General features: G+C 38.3%; 3 protein-coding genes across 4 annotated transcripts in view; 2 read left to right on the top strand and 1 right to left on the bottom strand.

The window, feature by feature from the left end:
- Nucleotides 1-18,416, bottom strand: part of LOC148171211 (uncharacterized) — a 28,692-nt gene extending 10,276 nt beyond the window's left edge. Inside the window, exons 1-3 of one of the 2 annotated variants that reach the window (XM_088042430.1) lie at nucleotides 17,841-18,416; nucleotides 13,957-14,082; nucleotides 5,202-5,515 (exon numbers count right to left, since the gene is read on the bottom strand). In XM_088042430.1, the coding sequence (XP_087898556.1) occupies nucleotides 5,202-5,515; nucleotides 13,957-14,082; nucleotides 17,841-18,413 (1,013 nt within the window). In that variant the 5' untranslated portion in view covers nucleotides 18,414-18,416. The remainder of the gene's footprint in view (nucleotides 1-5,201; nucleotides 5,516-13,956; nucleotides 14,083-17,840) is intronic. The other variant, XM_088042431.1, reaches the window with a different exon arrangement.
- On the top strand, nucleotides 686-2,004 carry LOC148171215 (uncharacterized). The gene is made up of 6 exons (XM_088042435.1): nucleotides 686-898; nucleotides 945-1,107; nucleotides 1,160-1,412; nucleotides 1,466-1,576; nucleotides 1,625-1,727; nucleotides 1,773-2,004. The coding sequence occupies exons 1-6, from the start codon at nucleotides 760-762 to the stop codon at nucleotides 1,919-1,921; spliced, it is 918 nt and encodes a 305-aa protein (XP_087898561.1). The 5' UTR covers nucleotides 686-759; the 3' UTR covers nucleotides 1,922-2,004.
- Nucleotides 2,098-4,235, top strand: LOC148171216 (retinol-binding protein pinta-like). Its single transcript, XM_088042438.1, has 6 exons — nucleotides 2,098-3,122; nucleotides 3,174-3,336; nucleotides 3,388-3,640; nucleotides 3,697-3,807; nucleotides 3,856-3,958; nucleotides 4,004-4,235. The coding sequence occupies exons 1-6, from the start codon at nucleotides 2,984-2,986 to the stop codon at nucleotides 4,150-4,152; spliced, it is 918 nt and encodes a 305-aa protein (XP_087898564.1). The 5' UTR covers nucleotides 2,098-2,983; the 3' UTR covers nucleotides 4,153-4,235.
- Nucleotides 18,417-21,528: the final 3,112 nt, after the last annotated feature.

Below are 21,528 nucleotides of genomic sequence, written 5' to 3' on the forward strand. Positions count from 1 at the left end.
TCCCAAACTTTACAATGAAGAGATTTTCAGAGTAACACAAATTTAGTCTGAGACGTTAACTGGGACGTTGTGAGTGAGAAAAGTGTTTGGTTTTACATCCTGAGCTCTCGAACGATTTATTCACAGTTTTGTACTAATTACAAGCTAATACAAACGAGAAAGAATGTAATGGTTTCAATTTCCAACATTTACAAAAAAGTACGTGAAAAGTAGATAGTATTGAACTTCAAGAATTCAAGATAAGGGCCTAACTAAAAAAAAGAATATTAAGGACAGATAAAACTTGTATAAAAAGGGAGGTTTTCTATAACAATTATCTATTAAAACTTCAAAATATCTAATAAATCTAAATTAAAAAAAAATATATTTTACTATTTAAAAATTTGGAATTCTTTAGATAAAAAATTCAAGGCACCAAAAATGAGAAAATTACGAAATATAAAGGATATTAAATAGAAATAAATGTATAAACTAAAATCGTAAACTCGTAGTTTAAACCTGCCACTCATACCATAATAAACGACTTTTTAAACTTAACTATATTGGTTCAGAATTACCGGAATTTCTAGTTTTAAATAATTGTCTGTAACTTGTTTATTGCTTTGTATGAAAAAGTGCATATACATAATGATGTGATTAAAATTTATTCTTCAGGGTCACAAACAAGTCATTTTTTATCACATCGTGTTTTTATATAAAGTCTATTAGTTACTTAAAACACATATTTAATTGAAAAGAAATAACTCCATTTAGTCAAACATGAACTTTCTTGGAATAAGCGATCAAACTTGGGAAACAGCCGCTAAAAAATTCGACCGAACTAAAAAATCCTTAGACGAAGATGTGGCAACAATACGAATTTGGTTGAAGACGCAACCGCACTTACCGGATATCATAGGTGAGTGACAAAATTTTTTTAACTTTATAATTATGGCGTCTTTCAGAAAATCAAACTCTTCAAAATTTCATTCTTTTTAACAAGTTTAGCATTGAATTAGCTAAGCAAAAAATCAACAATTATTACACAATTCGATCAAATGTGTTAAAAGAGCTGTTCGTTTCCAGCAACCCCAAACTTCCATACGCTGAAGAATTCTGCAAAGAGGCGTAAATTTGGTTGCATCAAACTAAAAATTAAAACTACAGGAAGTATTTTTAGGTTTTTAGTCATACATTCTGAGCTCACGGAAGATTTGTCTAGAATTTTTTTCTTCAAAAGTAGAACCGAGAGTTTGATGGAAACGTACGAACCTTTGAATTTTTTTAGAAGAATGGTTGCCATTCAGGAGATGAGATTCAGAGAGGATGTAATGTTCGGAGATACTATTATTATTGATTGTAAAACGTTGACTATTCCTATACTTCTAAAAGTCACTCCGACTATGCTTTATAATGCGGTTCTACTGTACGAAGTTAGTAACGACGGCGACGTGTTAATATCAAATTCTGATTGAACAATTTTTAGAAAATTTTGTCCATGCGAATTAAAGCCGTATACTTATTAAATTTGCACCCATTTGGAAAAAACGCTTTGGCGGTGTTGAAAAAACTCATGAAACCAAAACTCTTCAGCAGAGTACGTCGTTTCAATTAATAGTATAAGTAGTATTAAGAAATTTTTTAGATTCATGTCTTAACAGATGCAGAAGAATTGAAAAAGTTTGTTCCTCTCAGAATGTTGCCTAAAGAGTTCGGAGGTGAAGGCCCATCCTTGGTTGAGCTTGAGGGTACGTATTTTCGACTCTTACTACACTATACCTCGAGTATTTCAGAATTGCTTAACGATATGCTTGGATATTACCAAAAATTATTTGATAGTTTGGATGAGATGGAAGTGGATGAAAGCAAACGTCCTCCAAATTTAGAAAATGACGATTTGTTGGGTGTTTACGGTAACTTTAAAAAATTAGAAATAGATTAATGGCCTTATGTGTACTTAAAAATATGTACTAGTTCATTGAGTACGGTTCTGTATTAGGGTCAACAATAGTTTTATTTGGGTTATTTAGCTGGTTTTTGTTTTCTTTGAGCTTTAAAATTTAAAAATTACAATAAAATATAAACAAATAAAAAACGATTAAAAAAATGCAATAAAAACTAAGAGGATGAGCAAAACTACTAAATAGAAATTGCATGCTTAACATAGATAGAGAATGAAAGAAATACAAAACCGAAAACTGTGTAGCAAAAGTAATAGTTGTAAAACAGAAAAAGTGGAAGAAATTGCGAAGAAAATAAGTCCATTATACAGGGTGTAATCAAAATGCGTAAGAATATTTGAACTGGTATACTTTATCATGATCGAATATTAAAAATGTATCATATCTAAGATAACTTTCTTATAATGAAGAAAATTGGTGTTTGAAAGTGTACGGTGCCATTAATCCCGAACTGTAATATCTAATAATTGAGAAAAACGCGTTTTAAGAATTCACAGGTTCTGAAGAACCCAAAGAATTTCAATTATCAGAAAATTAAAAATTTAAAGAACCAAGAGAATTCAAGAGAGTCGCTACAAATCAGAGACGTTTAAAAAGTTTAAAAATTTAAAAACCAAATAAAAAACAAGAAAGATTATATTACAGTTAAAAAATGTAAACAGTTCTTTAAACAAACAATTCAAGGCATTGAAAATGAGAAAATGTGAATCATAAAGACATTAAATTGGGTAAAATTAAAAATCTAGAATCGTAAACTCGTGCGACCCAAAGAACAATTTTTTAAACTTGCATCTAAATATTATTGGTCACCGGAATTTCTAATTTTATTAGAGTAGTTACGCTAGTTTATTGCTTTGTATTAAAAAATACATATGCATATGATAAAAATGTGATTAAAACTTATTATTCAGGGTCACAAAAATATTAAACAAGTCAAGGTCTAGGTATTTATATTTTTTTTATCACATTCTGTTTTTGTATAAAACAACCAGTTATCAAAAAAACACATTTTATTGAAAAATAATATTTCCATTTAATCAAACATGAACTCTCTTGGAATAAGTGACCAAACTTGGGAAAAAGCCGCTAAAAAGTTCGACCGAAGCCAAAAGTGCTTAGACGAAGATGTGGCCACACTACGAACTTGGTTGAAGACGCAACCACACTTGCCAGATATGTTAGGCAAGTAAAAAAATTATTATAATGTAACTTTATTATTATTTAGCTTTTTAGATACTCAAACTCTACGAAACTTTATTCTTTTTAACAAGTTTAGTGTCGAATTAGCCAAGCAAAAAATCAACAACTATTACACGATTCGAACAAATTTGTTAAAAGATCTGTTCGTTTCCAGCAATCCCAAACTTCCGTACACTGAAGAATTCTGCAAAGAGTCGTAAATTTGGTGGCATCTAACTCAAATTAAAACTACAGGAAATATTTTTAGGTTTTTAGTGATGCATTCCGAGCTCACGGACGATTTGTCTAGAATTATTTACTTTAAACTTAGGAACGAGAGTTTGATAAAAATGAACGAACCTTTGAATTTTTTTAAGAGAATGATTGCCATTCAGGAAATGAGATTAAGAGAGGATGTAATACTCGGAAACTTGATTATTATTGATTGCAAAGGGTTAACTATTCCTACATTTCTGAAGATCACTCCGACGATGCTTTATAATGTGGTTCTATTGTACGAAGTTAGTGGAACCGACGTCCATGTGTTAAAATCAAAGTTTGATTGTACAATTTTCAGAAAATTTTGTCGATGCAAATTACAGGAATATACGTATTAAATATGCATCCATTTGGAAAAAACATTTTGGCGTTGGCAAAAAAACTCATGAAACCGAAACTGTTTAGCAGAGTACGTCGTTTCGATGATTGTATCAGTGGTGCTAAGACAATTTTTTAGATACATGTTTTAACAGATGCAGAAAAATTGAAAAAACTAATTCCTCTCAGAATGTTACCTAAAGAGTTCGGAGGTGAAGGACCATCTCTGGTTGTACTTGAAGGTACGAATTTTTGACTATTACTACACTATAGCTTGAGTATTTTAGAATTACTTAACGACATGTTTAGATGTCATCAAAAATTATTTGATAGTTTGGATGAAATGGAAGTGGATGAAAGCAAACGTCCTCCAAATTTACAAAATGACGACTTGTTGGGTGTTTACGGTAACTTTAAAAAATTAGAGATTGATTGATGATCTTATGTGCACTTAAAAATGTTAATTATTTCATTGAGTACGTCTCTAGATTATTGCCAACACTGATTTTATTTGGTTTATTTAATTGTTTTTTGTTTCCTTTGAGTCCCGATTAATAAAAAAACGCAACAAATAACTAGGAAGACGAGCGCAACTACTAAATGGAAATTGGATGCTTTGATCAAAGATAAAAAAGTACAAAAGGCGAAAACTTGTGGAGCAAAGGTAATACTTAAAGAACCGAAAAAAAAAGAAACTGCGAAAATAATAAGTTATTATACGGGGTGCAATCAAAATGCGTACGAATATTTGAACTGTTAAATTTCTTATAAAGAAGAAAATTGGTCTTTGAAAATGTACAGTGCCACTAATCCCAAGCTGTACAATGAAGAGTTTTGCAAAGTAACGCAAATTAGTGTGAAACTTAAATAGAGACGCTATGAGGAAAGTTTTAGGTAAGTATTTAGCTTTACATCCTGAGCTTACGGACGATTTTATCTACAGATTTGTACTAATTATCTTCCTAAAAATTAGAAAGAATTGAATGGTTCCAATTCCTAACATTTCTTAGAAAGAACCTGAACATTGGATAAGATTGAACTTCAAGACGCAATAGTGAAATTCGTTTTCACTGTGTCTTGTAACTTGTATGTTTGTATTTTTTTTAATAAAATTTTTATTAGTAAAAATTTGTTGTAAATGGATCGTAGATAAAACATGCTTGTGTCGCAACTACACAGTATTAAAAAATTGAAAATTGGGAAAAGTGAATTAATAAAGCTTAAAATCCGTTTTCAAAGCCAATAAACAGAACATTACAAAAAAGTGAAAAAAGCCGAAGATCCGCAGCTGTTTGTTATTTAATTAATTACCCTAAACTTCACCGCTTGTTTACCCTCGTTTTTATCCCCTCAAGGGAAAGTTCTGAAATTCTGTGATAAATTGTAAATATGATGTAAACTGCAGGTGTCAAAAACTTTTAGAAACTAATAAATCGCGACGAGTGAAAATTGGCGGATGCGCCGGACCAACAATTTTCTCCTTACCTGCTGGAAGCGTGTGGGCAAGCATTATTCTTCAGTCGTGTTTTCTTCCTCCTCCTAAGACATGTAGAGGGACAAGCGCACAGCAACACACGGATTAGGCAACAGAGCAGGCCACAAGCGATTAAAGTAGGCCCAATTAGGCGGAGTTCTAAAGTCTTGAAGCCTTTTTCTCCAGTACCAACAAAGAAGATTATACTTCCAATTGCTGTAGTTCCTAAGCCAACGTACAGTAATGCGTTGGCGGCGGCGCTTTGATGGTACACACTGAAAAAGTCTTCTTCGTCTGAACCAGTGCCGTACGTGGAGTCATGGATCTGAAAACACAACCGAAGTTGTTAAATAATTAATAAAAACCTCAAGAATGGAGTTATTAAGTAACCTGTTGAAGCGAACGCCGCGAGAGATTGTAACATAATTAGCTGCTTTTTTAAGAATTTATAAAAGAGCGTGAGAAAATGCTTTGGTATCGATTTGCGTGTTGCGAATGAGTTTAGCTCGGGCTCTTCTTTATGATTTCAAATTTCTAATTACTTTGGAAAAAAGCTAGCGTCGACATGCGATTATACTATATTTCAAGCGGTAATAATCAAAGCACTGTAATTAGCCATGCAATGTATTAATCATGCCTGAGAGCTAAGGGATGTTTAAACTTATAATTGTCTATAGCTCTTGAAAGTTTCAGAGCGTTGCTGCAACAGCATCAAGCGCAGATCACGTTCCGGTTTTTAGATATAAAGCGGATTGAAGCAGCACTACCAAATTAAAATTGCAACTAAAATGTTGAAAGAATATTTATACACTTTTGAAGGGAGCTCATCAGCGGAAGTTCGAAAGCTGGAATATCTCCAAACCAATGCCCAGATGTGCCGGAGCTGATTTAAATTAATTTTAAACTTTAATAGATCTATCCATTCCAACGTTTCCTTTGTTGCTTCTCTTGCATATTATGCATGCATACAATTTATCATGATTTAATACCATCCTTTCTAGATTTGGGTGAAATTTAAGCGGTTAAATTACTAGAGTTAGACATGCACGGCTATTTGATCCTTGGAAAATTCTGTTAAACTGGTGGAAAGCAATTTACTAACAATTCAGTGGATTACGGAAAATTCTTAAATTGGTTAAACGGGTTAAATGAAAGACCGGAGAAACATAGGCGAGTCTTGAGTTTGTTACGTAATTTAGTAGCAATGTAAAAACAATTTTTGACACCATTATGCAGAATTTTTACAGATACAGAGTTACCAAAATAACACTGAAAATATTTTATACTTACGTATTAAGAAAATTTGGATTATAGATTATGGAACTGGTAAATTTAACAATACTTCTTTCTTTTCTTTTTCTGTTTCAATTTTCTTATTTGAATTTATTTCAGAATACTTTCTAATTCTCTGCTAAATTTTTTGAGGTTTTTCTCTAAATTCTACAATCTTTAAATGCGATTCTTTTGAATGTCCAGCTCCTTAAAATTCATTTTTTTTTAATATTTCTATTCTATTTAGATATTTGTTTCGATTCTGTTTGACTACAGATTTTCTAGATTTTGCTCTTTTCGGTACTTTTAAGATCGTAGAATATTTTGAAGTACCTCTCCAAATTTTTCTAGATTTTCTCTACTTTATTTCAAGACTTTTAAACTCTTTTGATTCTTTCCATCCTCAATATATTCCTTATATTTTTAATGCCTTTAGATTTTCTTTGGCTTTCCTTTTCTTTATGTCATTCTATACCATTAACTTCCACATAGTGATCAATTATTTGTCTAGTCGGCTGGCATTTTGCGAACGTGTGGATAAACTTAACTTTTAAAAGTCAAATAATTGAAATATGTTAGGAAATGACAGGTATCAAGACATACGTTCACAGAGTAACAGTCACTATACATATTATTAAATTTTCCAAACATTTTGGATTTTTTCTGGATTCAGTCTAAACTTTTTCGGATCTTCTAAATTTGATTTTTTAGACAAAACTGTAGATTCTCTTTAGATTCTTTTTAGATCCTATTTTTAAATTCTTTAAAATTTCATTGTATAAAACCTATAGATTTTTATACATTTTTTCTTTTCTAGAATTTGTTAAAATTTTTCCAAATTCTCAAATTCTTTACATATTTCAAAGTCCATCTAATTTTTTTTACCGTGTTCCTGATTTCTGTCAATTTCTCTAAATTTTCTTCATTATTTTTGTTCTTTCACAATATTTCCACGCTTTAAATTCTTAGATTTTTCCTGGGCATTTCTTTCCATTCTCACTAGGTTCTCCCAAGTTTCTTCATCTTCCTTCTAATTTTTATACCTTTAAATTCTTCCTAGATTCGATTTGAGTTCTTTAATATTTTGATCTTATTCTTTGAATTCAATTAAATTATTTATCTAGCCGGCTGGCACGAGCTTACGAACGTGTGTCTGGACTTGATGGTTAAATGTCAAATCATTAAAAGGCGTTAGGGAATGACAGATATCAAGACATATGTTCACAAAGTAAAACAACCGACTAGATGAATAATTTAATTAATTACAATGTATATTCTTAAATGATTTTCATTCTTTCCACATTTTTCTTTTGATTTTCGCGAGTCCTCGGATTCATTGTATTCCATTCTTTAGAAGATATTCTGAAGTTCCACTTTATACATATTTGCTCTTGTAACGAAAATAGTGTCAATGCGCTCCGCCCCACCCTCTGCCTAGGCACCACCGTCGCCTTCTCGGACATAACGGCCAAAGACCCCACTCCACCACCCTCACGATTCATTGGTCCAGCTCAGCGCTGTATTGTAACGGTCACCCGCAACCCTCTATAAGATGCACCGCCACCAACAACGAGCACTGGTTTCTTGATCTTTCAATAAGACTTTTCTTTGAGAGCGGTGCACCGGCAGCGGTCCCAATCCCAAAAGAACAAGCGAGAAAGACTCCTGCGGAGACAGAGCACCGGCTAGCGGTCCTGACCCCAAAGGCAATTTACTGTAATAATTATATTCCTTGTAAATAAAGACATTTAAAACTTAACAGAGTTAAGTTGTTATAACTGACGCCCAACGTAGCGGCCCGAATCCCGCCAAGAGATTTCAATATTGCGCCCACGACGCCGATTACAGTTCGAAGAAGTCTTCGCTTGAACCCCGACATGGCACTGCAGATGTCGAATGAGCAGTTTCAGCAACTGATCGACCACCTGCGAAGAACGACTCCACAAGCACCTGAAGCACCGCAGGTCCAGGTGTCCAAGCATTTTAGCCAGTGCTCGGCACGCTTCGACGGTACCAGAAACGCCGCGGTTGTCGATGAATTCATCATCGCTTCGACTCTCTACAAAAAGGTGGAGAAGATCGCTGATGCAGATGCCATCGAAACGCTACCACTGCTTCTCAGGGGAGAAGCTCTGCAGTGGTGGAACGGCGTAAAGGCAAACGCCACAACCTGGGAGGAAACCGTAAAGCTAATACGGGGTGCCTTCGCACCAACGGTTCCGAATCATCGCCTCTTCGTCGATATCTTCAACCAACCCCAACCAGATGACATGACAACAGATAGATACGTCACCATCCAGCGGGAGAAGATGTCCAGAATGTCTAGAGAGTTGGATGAAGAATGGCAGATAGACATTCTTTATGGCCTCCTCCGTCACAAAATTCGTGACCGTGTCACGCGCACCAGCGTTACGAGCTTTGCTGATCTCCTAAACAAAGCTCGCGCTGTTGAAGACGGCGAACAAGAAAGGAAGGGAAGTAAGAAGACGGTAGTCGAACCTGCAGGCCACAAAACGACTGAACACGGTACTCGCGCTTCCAGACCGAAATGCGACTACTGTCGATGTTTCGGTCATCAAGAGCAAGAATGCCGTAAGAAAAAGCGAGAAATGCCACCTTCATCGAGCTCCACTCCACAGAACCCGGCTGAGGGAATTAAATGTTACGGTTGCAATCGTCCTGGGGTGTTCCGACGCAACTGCCCTAACTGCAACCCCAAGCCAACATCAAATGGGCCGAGTACAGAACCCATGGCATTCTGTGCCGTGGAAGCGACCACACTGATACCACGGTCGCGTCCAGCGATCCAAGTCAACATCGCCGGCTCAGAGGGAACCGGTTACCTAGATACCGCCGCCTGCAACAGTGTAGCCAGCGCGTCACTGTACCACCACCTGCTGAAAACGGGACACACGGCCAAGACAGAACCCGTGCTAGCTACCCTCGCTGATGGTACAACTCGGCACCTGGTGGTTCCTTCTATAACCACTAACGTCGCGGTCATGGGCAGGATTGTGAAAACCACTTTCATAGTCCTGTCAACCAACAACAACACACGTACTCTGCTGGGAGCAGACTTCTTGGAAGACGCCCAGGTGGTCCCTGACCTGTGTGGCAAATATTTCTACTTCCGGGATCGTCCCGATCGGCGTCATCCGTTTGTAGATATGGACAAACATAAGACGCCCACGAAAGAACAGGTCCAAGCGGTGTTCCAAGAAATGAATTTGGACGCAATGATCGAACCCATGGAAGATGATGACATCTACGAAGGGTATGGTCCGGCACCACCTGTCCCACAGATACAACAGACCGGTATTATTACTCCACACGGGGTATGGAACGTGTATCAAGCTCGGCACGCAGATCAATTTATGTGGGGAGACGCTAACGTCGCCATCGCCGACGCTTATGAAGAGATGCCGCAAATGGATCTTTTCCCCGGCGGCCCACGCAAAATATTTATCTCATCGTTGCACTTACGACCCGAAGAAGGCACGATGTACCAAGGCAAAGATCGCAACATATTCAACGAGACTATCGACGAGTACGCAGACGTCTTCAAAGAAAATGGACCTCCAACTCCATATGCTGAACACAAAATTGAAACCGGCAGTCATGCACCAATTTCGGTACCCCCATACCGACTTACGGCCGCCAAACGAGAACTACTTCAAGCAGAGATCGAGAAGATGCTGCGAGCCCAGGTCATTGAAGAATGCGATAGCGCATGGTCAGCACCCGTAGTGCTGGTACCCAAACCCAATGGCACCGTTCGACCATGCATCGACTACCGTCGACTCAACGCTATCACGCAGCCAGATGCGTACCCCTTGCCACGATTAGACGACCTTCTGCAGTCAGTTGGGCAAATTGGGTGTATAAGCACACTTGACCTCCAGGCCGGATACTGGCAAATCCAGGTGCGACCGGAAGATCGAGATAAGACAGCCTTTATATGTCCCTTCGGCCTCTTTCGATTCTTGCGACTTCCGTTTGGGCTACGAAACGCGCCCGCATCATTCCAAAGACTAATGGATCGATTTCGCACTGGACTCCCAGAGCTCTCTCTACTTGCATACCTGGACGACTGGGTCGTCATCTCGCCTGATAAAGACACCCATCTACAACATTTGCGGTTGGTATTCGAGCGAATGCGTGAATTCCGATTACGAATCAACCGAGCTAAATGCAAGTTTGGATGCCAAGAAGTGCAGTACCTCGGCCATATAATATCACCGGCCGGCATCGCAACAAATTCCGAAAAAGTCCGCGCCGTCACACAAATACCTTCTCCAAAGAACGTAAAACAACTACAGTCGTTCTTACAAACTTGCTCCTGGTTTAGACGCTTCATCAACGGTTTCGCGGCTATTTCGAAACCTCTGTGCACCCTACTAAAAAAGAATGCCCTTTGGGAATGGGGTCCAACTCACCAGGAAGCATTTGAACAACTGAAGAGTCATCTTGTCGCCGCCCCTATCTTAAGACAAGCAGATCCAAACATTCCATTCATACTAAGGACTGATGCTAGTTCTTACGCCATCGGTGCGGCGCTCCTCCAGGGGGAGGGTCCTGAAGAGAAACCGCTCGAATATGCAAGCCGACTCTTAACCACCCCAGAGAAAAACTATTCTACTACTGAAAGAGAAGCCCTCGCCATCGTTTGGGCTGTGAGAAAGTTTCGTGGATATCTTGAAGAATCATCCACTATTGTCATCACTGACCACCAACCTCTTAAGTGGTTGATGACATTAAAAACACCTACCGGAAGGCTCGCCAGATGGGCTCTTCAACTACAGCCTTTCAACCTGGTCGTCGAATACACCCCTGGAAAAGCAAATGTAGTCGCAGACATGCTCTCTAGACCTTCGATTGAAGAGACAATTACTTCTATAAGCACCGTGGAAGTTGACTTCCCAATCCGAAAAGCAGACGAGATCCGAGCTGAACAGCTCAAGGATCCAGAGTTAAAGAAAATCATTGAAGATATCACTAAATCTAGTGCTGACCTAACTCAACCCTGGGTTACACGAGGCTACATCCTAAATCAAGGAGTACTGTACCGATACTCCCAAGATGGTGAAAGAGATGACGCTCAGCTCGTTGTTCCAAGTCATGAACGCACAAAGATTATGGCAGAATACCATAATTCACCAACTGCCGGTCATTACGGAATCGAACGAACAACGCGTCGCATTGCACAACGATATTACTGGACGGGAATGCGACGCTACATTACAGATTATCTTAGAAATTGTCTCGAGTGTCAACGGTATAAAACCTCGAACATGAAACCCGCTGGGCTACTACAAACCCCGGTGCTGCAACAGCGCATGGAAGTACTCGCCGTTGATTTATTTGGCCCACTACCCCCATCTTCGAAAGGAGAAAAATGGGTCTTGATCATTGAAGATTACGCCACTCGTTGGATTGAAGTATTCCCGTTAACCGAAGCCAACGCCGAAACGTGCGCTAGCACTCTGATTAACGAGGTTTTTCTACGCTATGGTCTACCCAGACGTCTCGTCAGTGACAATGGCACCCAATTTATTAGTGCCGTAATGCAGAAAATCACCTTCTGTCTGGGGATATCTCAGTCATTCACCCCAGTGTACCACCCAGAAGCCAACCCTGTGGAAAGAAAGAATCGTGACCTTAAAACGCAACTAGCAATATTACTAGGTGATCAACCTCATCCGAATTGGCCCCAGAAATTGCCAGCCATTCGATTCGCGATGAACACCGCCTGGAACGTTAGTACAGACTATAGTCCGGCATACTTGATGTTTGGGCGTGAACTCCGTACCGTAGACGACGTCACCCACGACTTACGAAGCATCACGCTTAGAGAAAACTTCATACCAGAAGCAACACCTCTTCTACTAGAACTCGATGATACCTTAAAGAAGGCCCGGGAAACCCATGAAAAGGAGCAAGATCGTCGGAAAAAATACGCCGACGGAAAAAGACGAACCACTCCCCCATACATCCCTGGTGACCTAGTAATGGTAAAAACCCATCCACTCAGCAACGCCTCCAAAGGTTACACCTCGAAGTTTGCCCCTAAGCAAGATGGCCCCTATGTAATCCTCCAACAGAAAGGAGCCACTAGCTTTGAAGTTGCCAGTCCCTCGCAACCAGACCTGGTGTTGGGAGTATACCACGCATCCGATCTAATACCATTTAGAGGACCTCTAGACGCAGCGACCAACCCCATCGCTCCCCTACGAAAACGAGGTCGACCATGCAAGATTCAGGCCCACTAGCCGAGTCGTCTTCATGGGCCTGAGGGGGAGATTGTAACGAAAATAGTGTCAATGCGCTCCGCCCCACCCTCTGCCTAGGCACCACCGTCGCCTTCTCGGACATAACGGCCAAAGACCCCACTCCACCACCCTCACGATTCATTGGTCCAGCTCAGCGCTGTATTGTAACGGTCACCCGCAACCCTCTATAAGATGCACCGCCACCAACAACGAGCACTGGTTTCTTGATCTTTCAATAAGACTTTTCTTTGAGAGCGGTGCACCGGCAGCGGTCCCAATCCCAAAAGAACAAGCGAGAAAGACTCCTGCGGAGACAGAGCACCGGCTAGCGGTCCTGACCCCAAAGGCAATTTACTGTAATAATTATATTCCTTGTAAATAAAGACATTTAAAACTTAACAGAGTTAAGTTGTTATACTCTTGATTTATTATATTTTTTAAATTCCATTCTATCCAAATTCTTCATTCAATTCTCTCTAAATTAAATTCTCTTTTTGGGTTCTATAAATTCAATTTTAATAACCTCTAAATTTACTTTAGATTCTACGGATTTAGTTCATAAAATTCTTTTTAGATTAGAAATTGAGAGATGCATGTTTAAAATTATATCTAGGAACTGAGATTGTGAATTCTAAAAGCTTAAATCTGAGAATTTCTCATGAGTTTCTAGAAAAATATTTTCTAAATACAATTTTATTTAAATCTACTAAAAATAATAAAATTAATAAAAATAATAAAACAAAATTAGAAAAAAATCAATTACGAAATTTACACTTTGACTTTTTTTTGTGGCCGCAAAATCAAATCGTTCAGATAAATTTTCCTTGGAAGTTATTATAGTTATGATTAAAAAGTGAAAAGGATTCAAAACTAGTCAAATTTTTGTATAAACATCACAGGAAATATTAGATAAAAACTTTCAAAAAAAATCGCAAAAACATTTTACCGAAAAATGGTGGATGCGCCGGGGAAGCAGAATCAGCAAAACAATAAAACATTAGCACCAAACCTGAGTTTTTTCAGACAAGCCCCAAACCCCAAGAAAGCCCATAATATGTATAAAAATAATAATTGAAGCAATTTTTAGCGCCTTAGCTGCAAGTGCCTAGTCATTTGCCAAGCAAAGCGTCGGCCCCTTTGAACATCATGCCATGCACTGTAACCTGCAAAGGGCCTCAAGCAGCATCTGTAAAAGATCTCATGCGTTGAAAGGGCTCTCCCTTACTCTGTTTCTTTTCATCCACCGATGATGAGCCTCTGATTGTTTGATACGGTGTTGCCGCGCTTCCTCGGAGAGTGAACAGCGTCTCCCTCTTTCTCGTTCTTGCCATGCTGCACGGCCCTGTGAACACTACACACACACAAAATGACGTTTTCGAAAAACAATCACACTGAAAAAATCTCAAGTTGCGTGCTCTCTTCGAACAATGTTTACCAAACGTTTCACGATCAATTTGATTAGAGTAGTGCGGGGAATTGAAGCGATCAATGCGTTGTATGTATTTAAAAAATCAGCAGCGGTTCGTGTTTCGGGACAAACAACAGTTTGCATCGTCATTAACAGTTATCGCACGAAACGGAAGGGGTTTTTTGAAAAACGACCTTGTATACTTCCCTAAAATGGCCGCGCTTTATGTACATCAATCACAAAGCGTTGTGTACGAAATGACGGCATTATCGTGACGGATGGCGGCACGTCACCTGTCAAAAGTCGCCGAAGGAATTTTATTAAAATGCGTTATTGTTGGTAGTACTGCGTAGAAATTTCAAAGCCTATTCAATCATGCGGTTTGTATCAAACTTGGCAAAGCAAAGTTAAAATATCAAGTAATTCGGATGCAAGTCAAAGTGAATGTCTCCAAAGGCGGTTGCCAGTGGCGACGCCGACGTCGCAGGCCAAGGCTGCTCTCCCCTCCGCCTTTGATCGCCAGGGTCTCTTGATTTCCGATACCTGTTGATGCACCGACAAATTACTCAGATTGGTTTCGGGCAAACAGTGCGTAAGAAGATTGACGGGCTGTTTATTTATCGACGTTGAAACACCGACTCTTACTTATGGAAAGGTTCGTTTACAACCCTGAGAAGAATTAGAGTCGATTTCCAATTAGCAAGAGACTTAACAGTAACGGTCTTAATAACGTAATTTCTTTTATTGTGGAGTTTATGGGGTCGTAAAACGGTCAGCTTCTGGAAGGGGTGACATTGTTTAGGTTTATAATTCGGCCTTCACAAGGGGGTGATATTTATTATCGACGTCCGTGGAGTGTTTTACGAGGTTTGTATATGAATTTTGGTACGACCTACCATAAATCCAGGTGGATACTGTGGAAAGGGCGCTATTTCCCTCGTCGCGATGTGACTCGGCAGTTCCGCCCTCCCTTTCCTCAACTTCTTCTTCCGGAGACGCTGTTTCTCTCTAATGAGTAAGGCGGCTTGCATCCCTGCAGATGCTGCTGTGCTCATGCAGTGTAAACCTCACCGTTTGTTGCTTTTTGGGCTTTCCCCGAGTACCCGACCATCGCGAATACCCGAACACCCACGAAAAAGATCACATACAAAAATAGCACTATCATAGATCACACTGTATATAGACGACGATTATAGAAAGGCATTTTAGTTCAGCTTAAGCGTAGAGTTAGGCGTGTATAGTGGCAGTCGATTGAAGCAAGCGTGGGAAGGGCTAAATTTTCCAAAAATATTCCGTCTAGCACAAGATTTGGTTCTGGTCTGATGGTTTTATCCTTGTATAGATTGATATGTTGCTGGCCCCTTGGTTGTGCATTTTGGTTTGGTCCTAAGTTATCCCGGGTCGAAGCGGTTTCTCATTTTTCTTCCGGGTCGGGAATTCACTGAGACATCCGTGGCGAAGAGCGCATGCTGGCCGGAGGAACCTAAGAGAGTCGACTTTTTTGCAACAGTATCGTACCAGCGAGCCGAACTTGGGGGCCAAACCAACCCTAGGCGACAGAATTGCCACTTGATTCTGTTTTGCAAATTTTACTTTCGGGTTCAGAATCAGAAGGCAATTCGACTTTAGAAATTTTGCTTCCTAAGTTTGTTGACTAGTGCTATTGTTGTGGCAATATTTTGCGTCCCAGGTGCGCAAAGTAGAGCTTTGACACCCATTGGAAGCATTTCACATGAGCCGGCTAAAACTATTAGCGAAAAAAAAGTCCAGCCCCTAAATTGGCCGTCGCTTAATACGATACTTTCACTTCCCCGTTTCTCTGCAGGTCGGTGGTTTAATTAGAAGCAAATATCCGTTTGTTGGTCATAAAACAAGTCCAATCGATCCATTAGTCGTCCTAGTTCCACTCTCGTTGTTTATCCACCGTTTTGATTACGTATAAACAAGAGAGACATGTCAACATATCAAAGTAAAGTCAAAAACCTCCGTAATTAAGACCATCACAGCACTTGCGTGTCGCCTAATAATTTATGAGGGTGTTTTCCACATGACGGCAGAATTCATAGACGCAACGAATTTTTTCTAGTGCAACCGCTTTTATCGACGTTTTCAGGTGCAAACTACGCTATGAATACCAAATAGTGTTGGTAACAAAAAAACTTCAACATGGCGTCTTAACGTTCAAACAAATTATTGACGCCATGTCAATATCAAGTATGTCCATCAGATGTTATCACGCCCGTTCCGGGCGTTTACAGGAATCCGGGATCAGAGTCAGGGTCGATCTGTCGTCACCGGAAACGGAAACGAGGACGTGGCCCCGATGTATGGAGATAAGAATTTTGCGGGTTGTCATCGACATCGATTATGCCATTAGACGCAAAGGGGCGAGTCTTGGGGAAATAGTACTATAATGACAATGTCAGGGTTGTGCATTCTAAGGTTTGACCTCCCCCTACGCCACTGTCTCCCCGCGAATCGATAAGTTATTAACACAGTATTTCCCCGGGTAGGTGTCCTGATTTAATCAAGTTGGCGACACAACGATTTTAATATTTAAAAGGCATTAACAGCTTTGCGTATCCATATAAAAGGGTACTTAATAATAATTCGCGAAATGATAATTGGAACTTAATTTATACCCTTTCTTTTCGCGTTTTTCGTATTTAGAGAGTCTATTAAAATTTGGCTTCTCCTATGAGTTCAATAAACTCTTTGTTAGATCACGCAACAGTTAGTTATGGTGATTAAATGGAAAGCAGTTTTCAACTCTTTCAATCATTGTAAGAGAATGAAGAGTTTGATATTCGATAAAAACAGCCTTCAATATGACATCGGTTGGTAGCTCTGATCGTGGAGGGTTACGTGAACAATGACATCTGTCAAAGTTACCAACATATTTTAAACCGCAACAAACTAAATAAACACGAATAAATCTTTAAGAACATTAAAAAAAAATGTAAGGAATTTCCAAAGATTCTTTTGTTTTTCGTTCTTTCAGAGCCTTATTAAAGAATTGATTTAAAATTGTTTTCGATGCTTTAAAATAGTTATTAAAACACTGTTATGTGTGTTGGTACTCCTGTCATTCGCTTGTCGAAGATATATCTAATTATAAACGTAATTTTTTGACAGCTGACACGTTTTACCAACTTAACTGTTTTAGGAAAATGTCCCTAAATGGATATTTTGTTGGAATTTAAAATTTTTCTTTTCAAATATTTTGGCGTGTAAATTCTATTTCGACAATTTTTAATTCTGTTTCGACAATTTTTTTAATAGTTTTTAAGCTATTACTGCATTTGTTTTTAATGCGTTAATAGCCGTTTCTACTATTTTACTTTCTATTAATGCGTTAATAGCATCGTAAAAAAATTGTATTCAATATGCAAATTAAAAAAAATAGCATAAACACGAGTTTTATACAACTAGTTTTTTAATATAGTCACTAATTTGCCTTTATTTACCGATTTTCAAGATTATTCAACTTAAATACTTAAATATAAACTTCGGCACGTTGTATACAACGCTTCAGTTTACATAGACCCGAAAAACGAGCGATTTAGCTCGTAACTCCTCTGATAAAGATAACAACCGCATCCCCCGACTATCTAAAATCCGTGTTTGTTTACTTTCTAACCGCCAAGGAATATAAACCGCCACACTCTCATCTCAACAAACGTGCGAAAAGTGATAATCACCTCGGAGAACGGATAATCCAGACTCCCAAACACATCTCTCTCGAAGTCCCCATATTTGGTGTCCCAGACCCTGTCTTTAATCTCAAAGTTGCACAGATGATTACACTTGTCCAACAAGCCCCCTTCTGGACATTTCTCCATCTCTTCGACTTGCCGTACGAAACTGCACCTCCTCTCCAACCTCCCATCTCCTTCCGGGATGAGGATTTGGGGGAGTTGGAGGGAGGTAGTCGACGCAACGTGGTTCTCTACCAGCGAACATGGCGGTGGTGGATGACTTTGTACAGGAATGGAAATGGAAGGACTCTCCTTGAGTCTGCTCTTTGGAGGCTCCTTGAGGTGGTAGTTCGAGGCGCTGTGGCGTCTCTCGTGGGGAAGCTGAGGAGGCCGTAACGCCCCTCTTTCGACGCGGGAAAGTTTAGGCCCGGCGGCGTCATCGGTGTAGTTATGGTACTGCTTCGGTTGGTGCGGCTTGAGCTCCTTTTGATTCTTCAATTGCTGCAGCTGCTTCTGTTTCTGGCGTTGACGGGCTTGACGGGAAGCGAGGGAAGCGCCCCCTGCTGCCGCGTACATAGTCTTAGTATCTTGGAGGTGAGAGGATTGGGGCGAGGCCCATCATCAAGCGGGAGGGGCGAACGGGACCCTTTGTACTTGCGGTTATAGCAAAATGATTGTTAGGGGTGCACGCGTTGGCTTCAGTTTGACTTTGGTGTGCTTGAGCACCTTGGAATTTAACATCTCATTTAGAAAAATGGTCAACAAATTCAACATCTCTAACAGTGGCTAAAAATACTACAAAATATTTCATCCGCTTACAAAATATACTATCGTTAATAAGAAACAAGTCGCTGCTACTTCACCCATCATGGGCTATAACAGTTAATTCGGCGTTTATAACTAACATTAGGCGTCTTCTCTTTATTACTGTACTCACTAATCGTGATAATATTGTCTTTTTAGTTATATAGAGTCAACCGTTTCGTATTGCTTTGTCGAATTGTATCGTTTCCTCTCGTCCGGATATATGAACACATCGTCGTCGGAGAGGCGGGGACTGTGACAACATTGGCTCAAATGATGGGAGGAGACAGATTGGGAGGGACTAAGCTGACAGGGACATGGCGGGAAAAATTCAAATCCATTACAGGAAAGGGGTAACTAAAGTGGAAGAAGCACACATGACGCATCTGGAAAGAACAACATGATATGATAAAAGCAACCAAAATCACAAGAAAAGGCTTCCTTTAATATCAATAAACTAAAAGTCATTCAAATAACTACAGCGAGTTAATGGTTTTATGGTTGCGTGATATTCGCTCATTTAGAAATGTAAGAAACGTTTGTAGTTTAAAATTGACAAAGAAAAGCGGAAAAAAATTACTATTATATTACGCTTTCGTTAGTATTTTCAGGAGGTAAGTGGAGTCTATTTTTAACAATGTCAACAACTAACTAAGTCAAAGATAATGCGTAAACAAATAAAAAAACAATAGTCTACGTAAGATTGCTACAACGTAAAACTAAAGAGACCTTGAATTTGAAAACTGTTGGTAATTTTGTCTCTATGTAATTTAAAGCAGAACATTACGCTGCTCGTGTCTAACTTAATAATATGCGATCTTGGAATTTCTAGACTGAAATATTGTAATATTAAATTCAATAATGTACATAATAAAAATCGAATTTCTAGAATATATCAAATTTGCAATAAAAATTCTAAGAATATGGAATTTAATCTATTAAACGAGATTTGGATCTCGATTAGTTCTAGCTGAATTATGGTAATTATATGTATTTTCTGTTGGTATTTATCAAAAATTCAATATAGAATAGTATATTAAAACACCGAGTTTCATAAGGCAATTTTTTAGGCACGAATCCAAGTTTATAAAACGAGCGGCAAAGCCGCGAGTTTTATAATGGATGAGAGCCTAAATGGCCTTATGAACGAGGTTTTTATATTATTTTTCCTAATTTGTTCTTGTAACAGAGCTATTTTCGCTATTTTCCAATTCGTTTTCAGTGCTAGAATATCCATTTCGATACGGAATGTTAGAATAGCTTTGTTTCCATAGCAACTTGGGAATGTTTAAGATACAAATTAGGAAAATCAATATTAGAGCACGAAAAATTATTACTTACTATCACCCAAAATTTAATTCAGAATTTAACAGGAAACTTGTTTTTTTTTAGCTCTAAAACTGTGTAATTTGAAACGCTTAAGAAATGCTTCAAAAATAATAAGTTGAGAAAACCTCATTGGTGTAACGACAAAATTATGGAAACTTCCAAATTTTTCTAAGAAATTTTGAGTTTTCAGACTGTCCTGCAGATAAAAATTCTAAAATTCTTAATTCTGGAAATTCGTTCACTCAAAAAACGCCTTCAATTAAAAAATTCCTCAACATGACTGCTTTGACATCAAAATTGTAGGATTCACAAATTTTTACTTAAAAATTCTGAATGTTTATTTAGTTCGTCCTGCAAAAAATCTAAAATTTTTATTTCTTGCTCTAAAATTCTATAATTTAGTACAGTCAAGAAACGCCCCTAAAGTAATAAGTTGACGAAATCTCATTCCGCTTCAGTCAAAACTGTTAGATTTACTAATTGAAAAAAAAATTGTTTTTAGTTCGTCCTGCAAAGTAAAAATTCTAAAATTTTTAATTCTGGATCTAAAATTCTGTAAATTCGTATACTCAAGAAACGCCTGTAATCCAATAATTTCACAAAATCGTATCGCTTTGACATCAAAATTGTAGTATTGACTAGATTTTTTATTCAGAAACTTCAAAATTATAGTTTGTCCTGCCAATTAGAAACTCTAGAAATTTTAGTTCTTGTTCAAAAATTCTGTAATTTGGTACATTCAATAAACGCTCCCATAGAAATCAGTTGACCAAATTTAATTTTTGTAATGTAAAACTGTCAGATTTACACATTTTTGTGAGAAATTTTGACTTATCAGTTCGTCCAGCAAATTACAATGTTTACTTCTTAAAATTCTTATTTCTGTTTTAGAATTTAGCACATTCCCTAAACGTTAAAAAAATAAATCCAACAAATTTCCAAATTTTGAATTGACCCTAAAATCCAAAATTTGCAAATTTTAAATTAGAAACCACGACAACCCTCGCAATTCCTCTTTTCCCTTAACTTTATTATCACCACTGCACTTTCTCTCCTTCATCACTACGTGCTTCATTTCCCGCACGTTTTTCATCTAGCAGGAGGTAAAGTGAGAACACACGTACATGTCGTCGTTGCGGCATAAATAATCCTTCAAAAGGGGGCGAACAGCCCTAGGGTGGTATTGATTTAGTTATTAACCAACAGTCGTTGGTCCACTTTACAGTGTCCTATTTTATTGACGTGAAATTAAGTAAGTTAGTGTTTTTCCAAGACAATTAAAACGGGAAATTTTAGTTTATTGTCGGATTTGTTTAGAGCAGTATTTGCATGCCGCAAGGTTCGTGTCGATGGTATCGCACAAAGAACACGGAATTTTCATAACAGAGCTAAAAAGAAGAAATTGACAAGTGTGAAGGGGGCTTTAGTACATGATTTTGACGTGTTTTTAAAACGGGGATCAATCAAAAACTAGGTAAATTGTCAGGCGACATTAGTTAAAAAATTAATACGGTTAGGTTGGTAGTACGCGCTATTTTATTACGGCTTAAACTTGATT

The sequence above is a fragment of the Gnatocerus cornutus genome, chromosome 7 (genome assembly GCF_029298725.1).
Source record: "Gnatocerus cornutus isolate USDA-ARS CGAHR chromosome 7, icGnaCorn1.1, whole genome shotgun sequence".
Lineage (NCBI taxonomy): Eukaryota > Metazoa > Arthropoda > Insecta > Coleoptera > Tenebrionidae > Gnatocerus > Gnatocerus cornutus.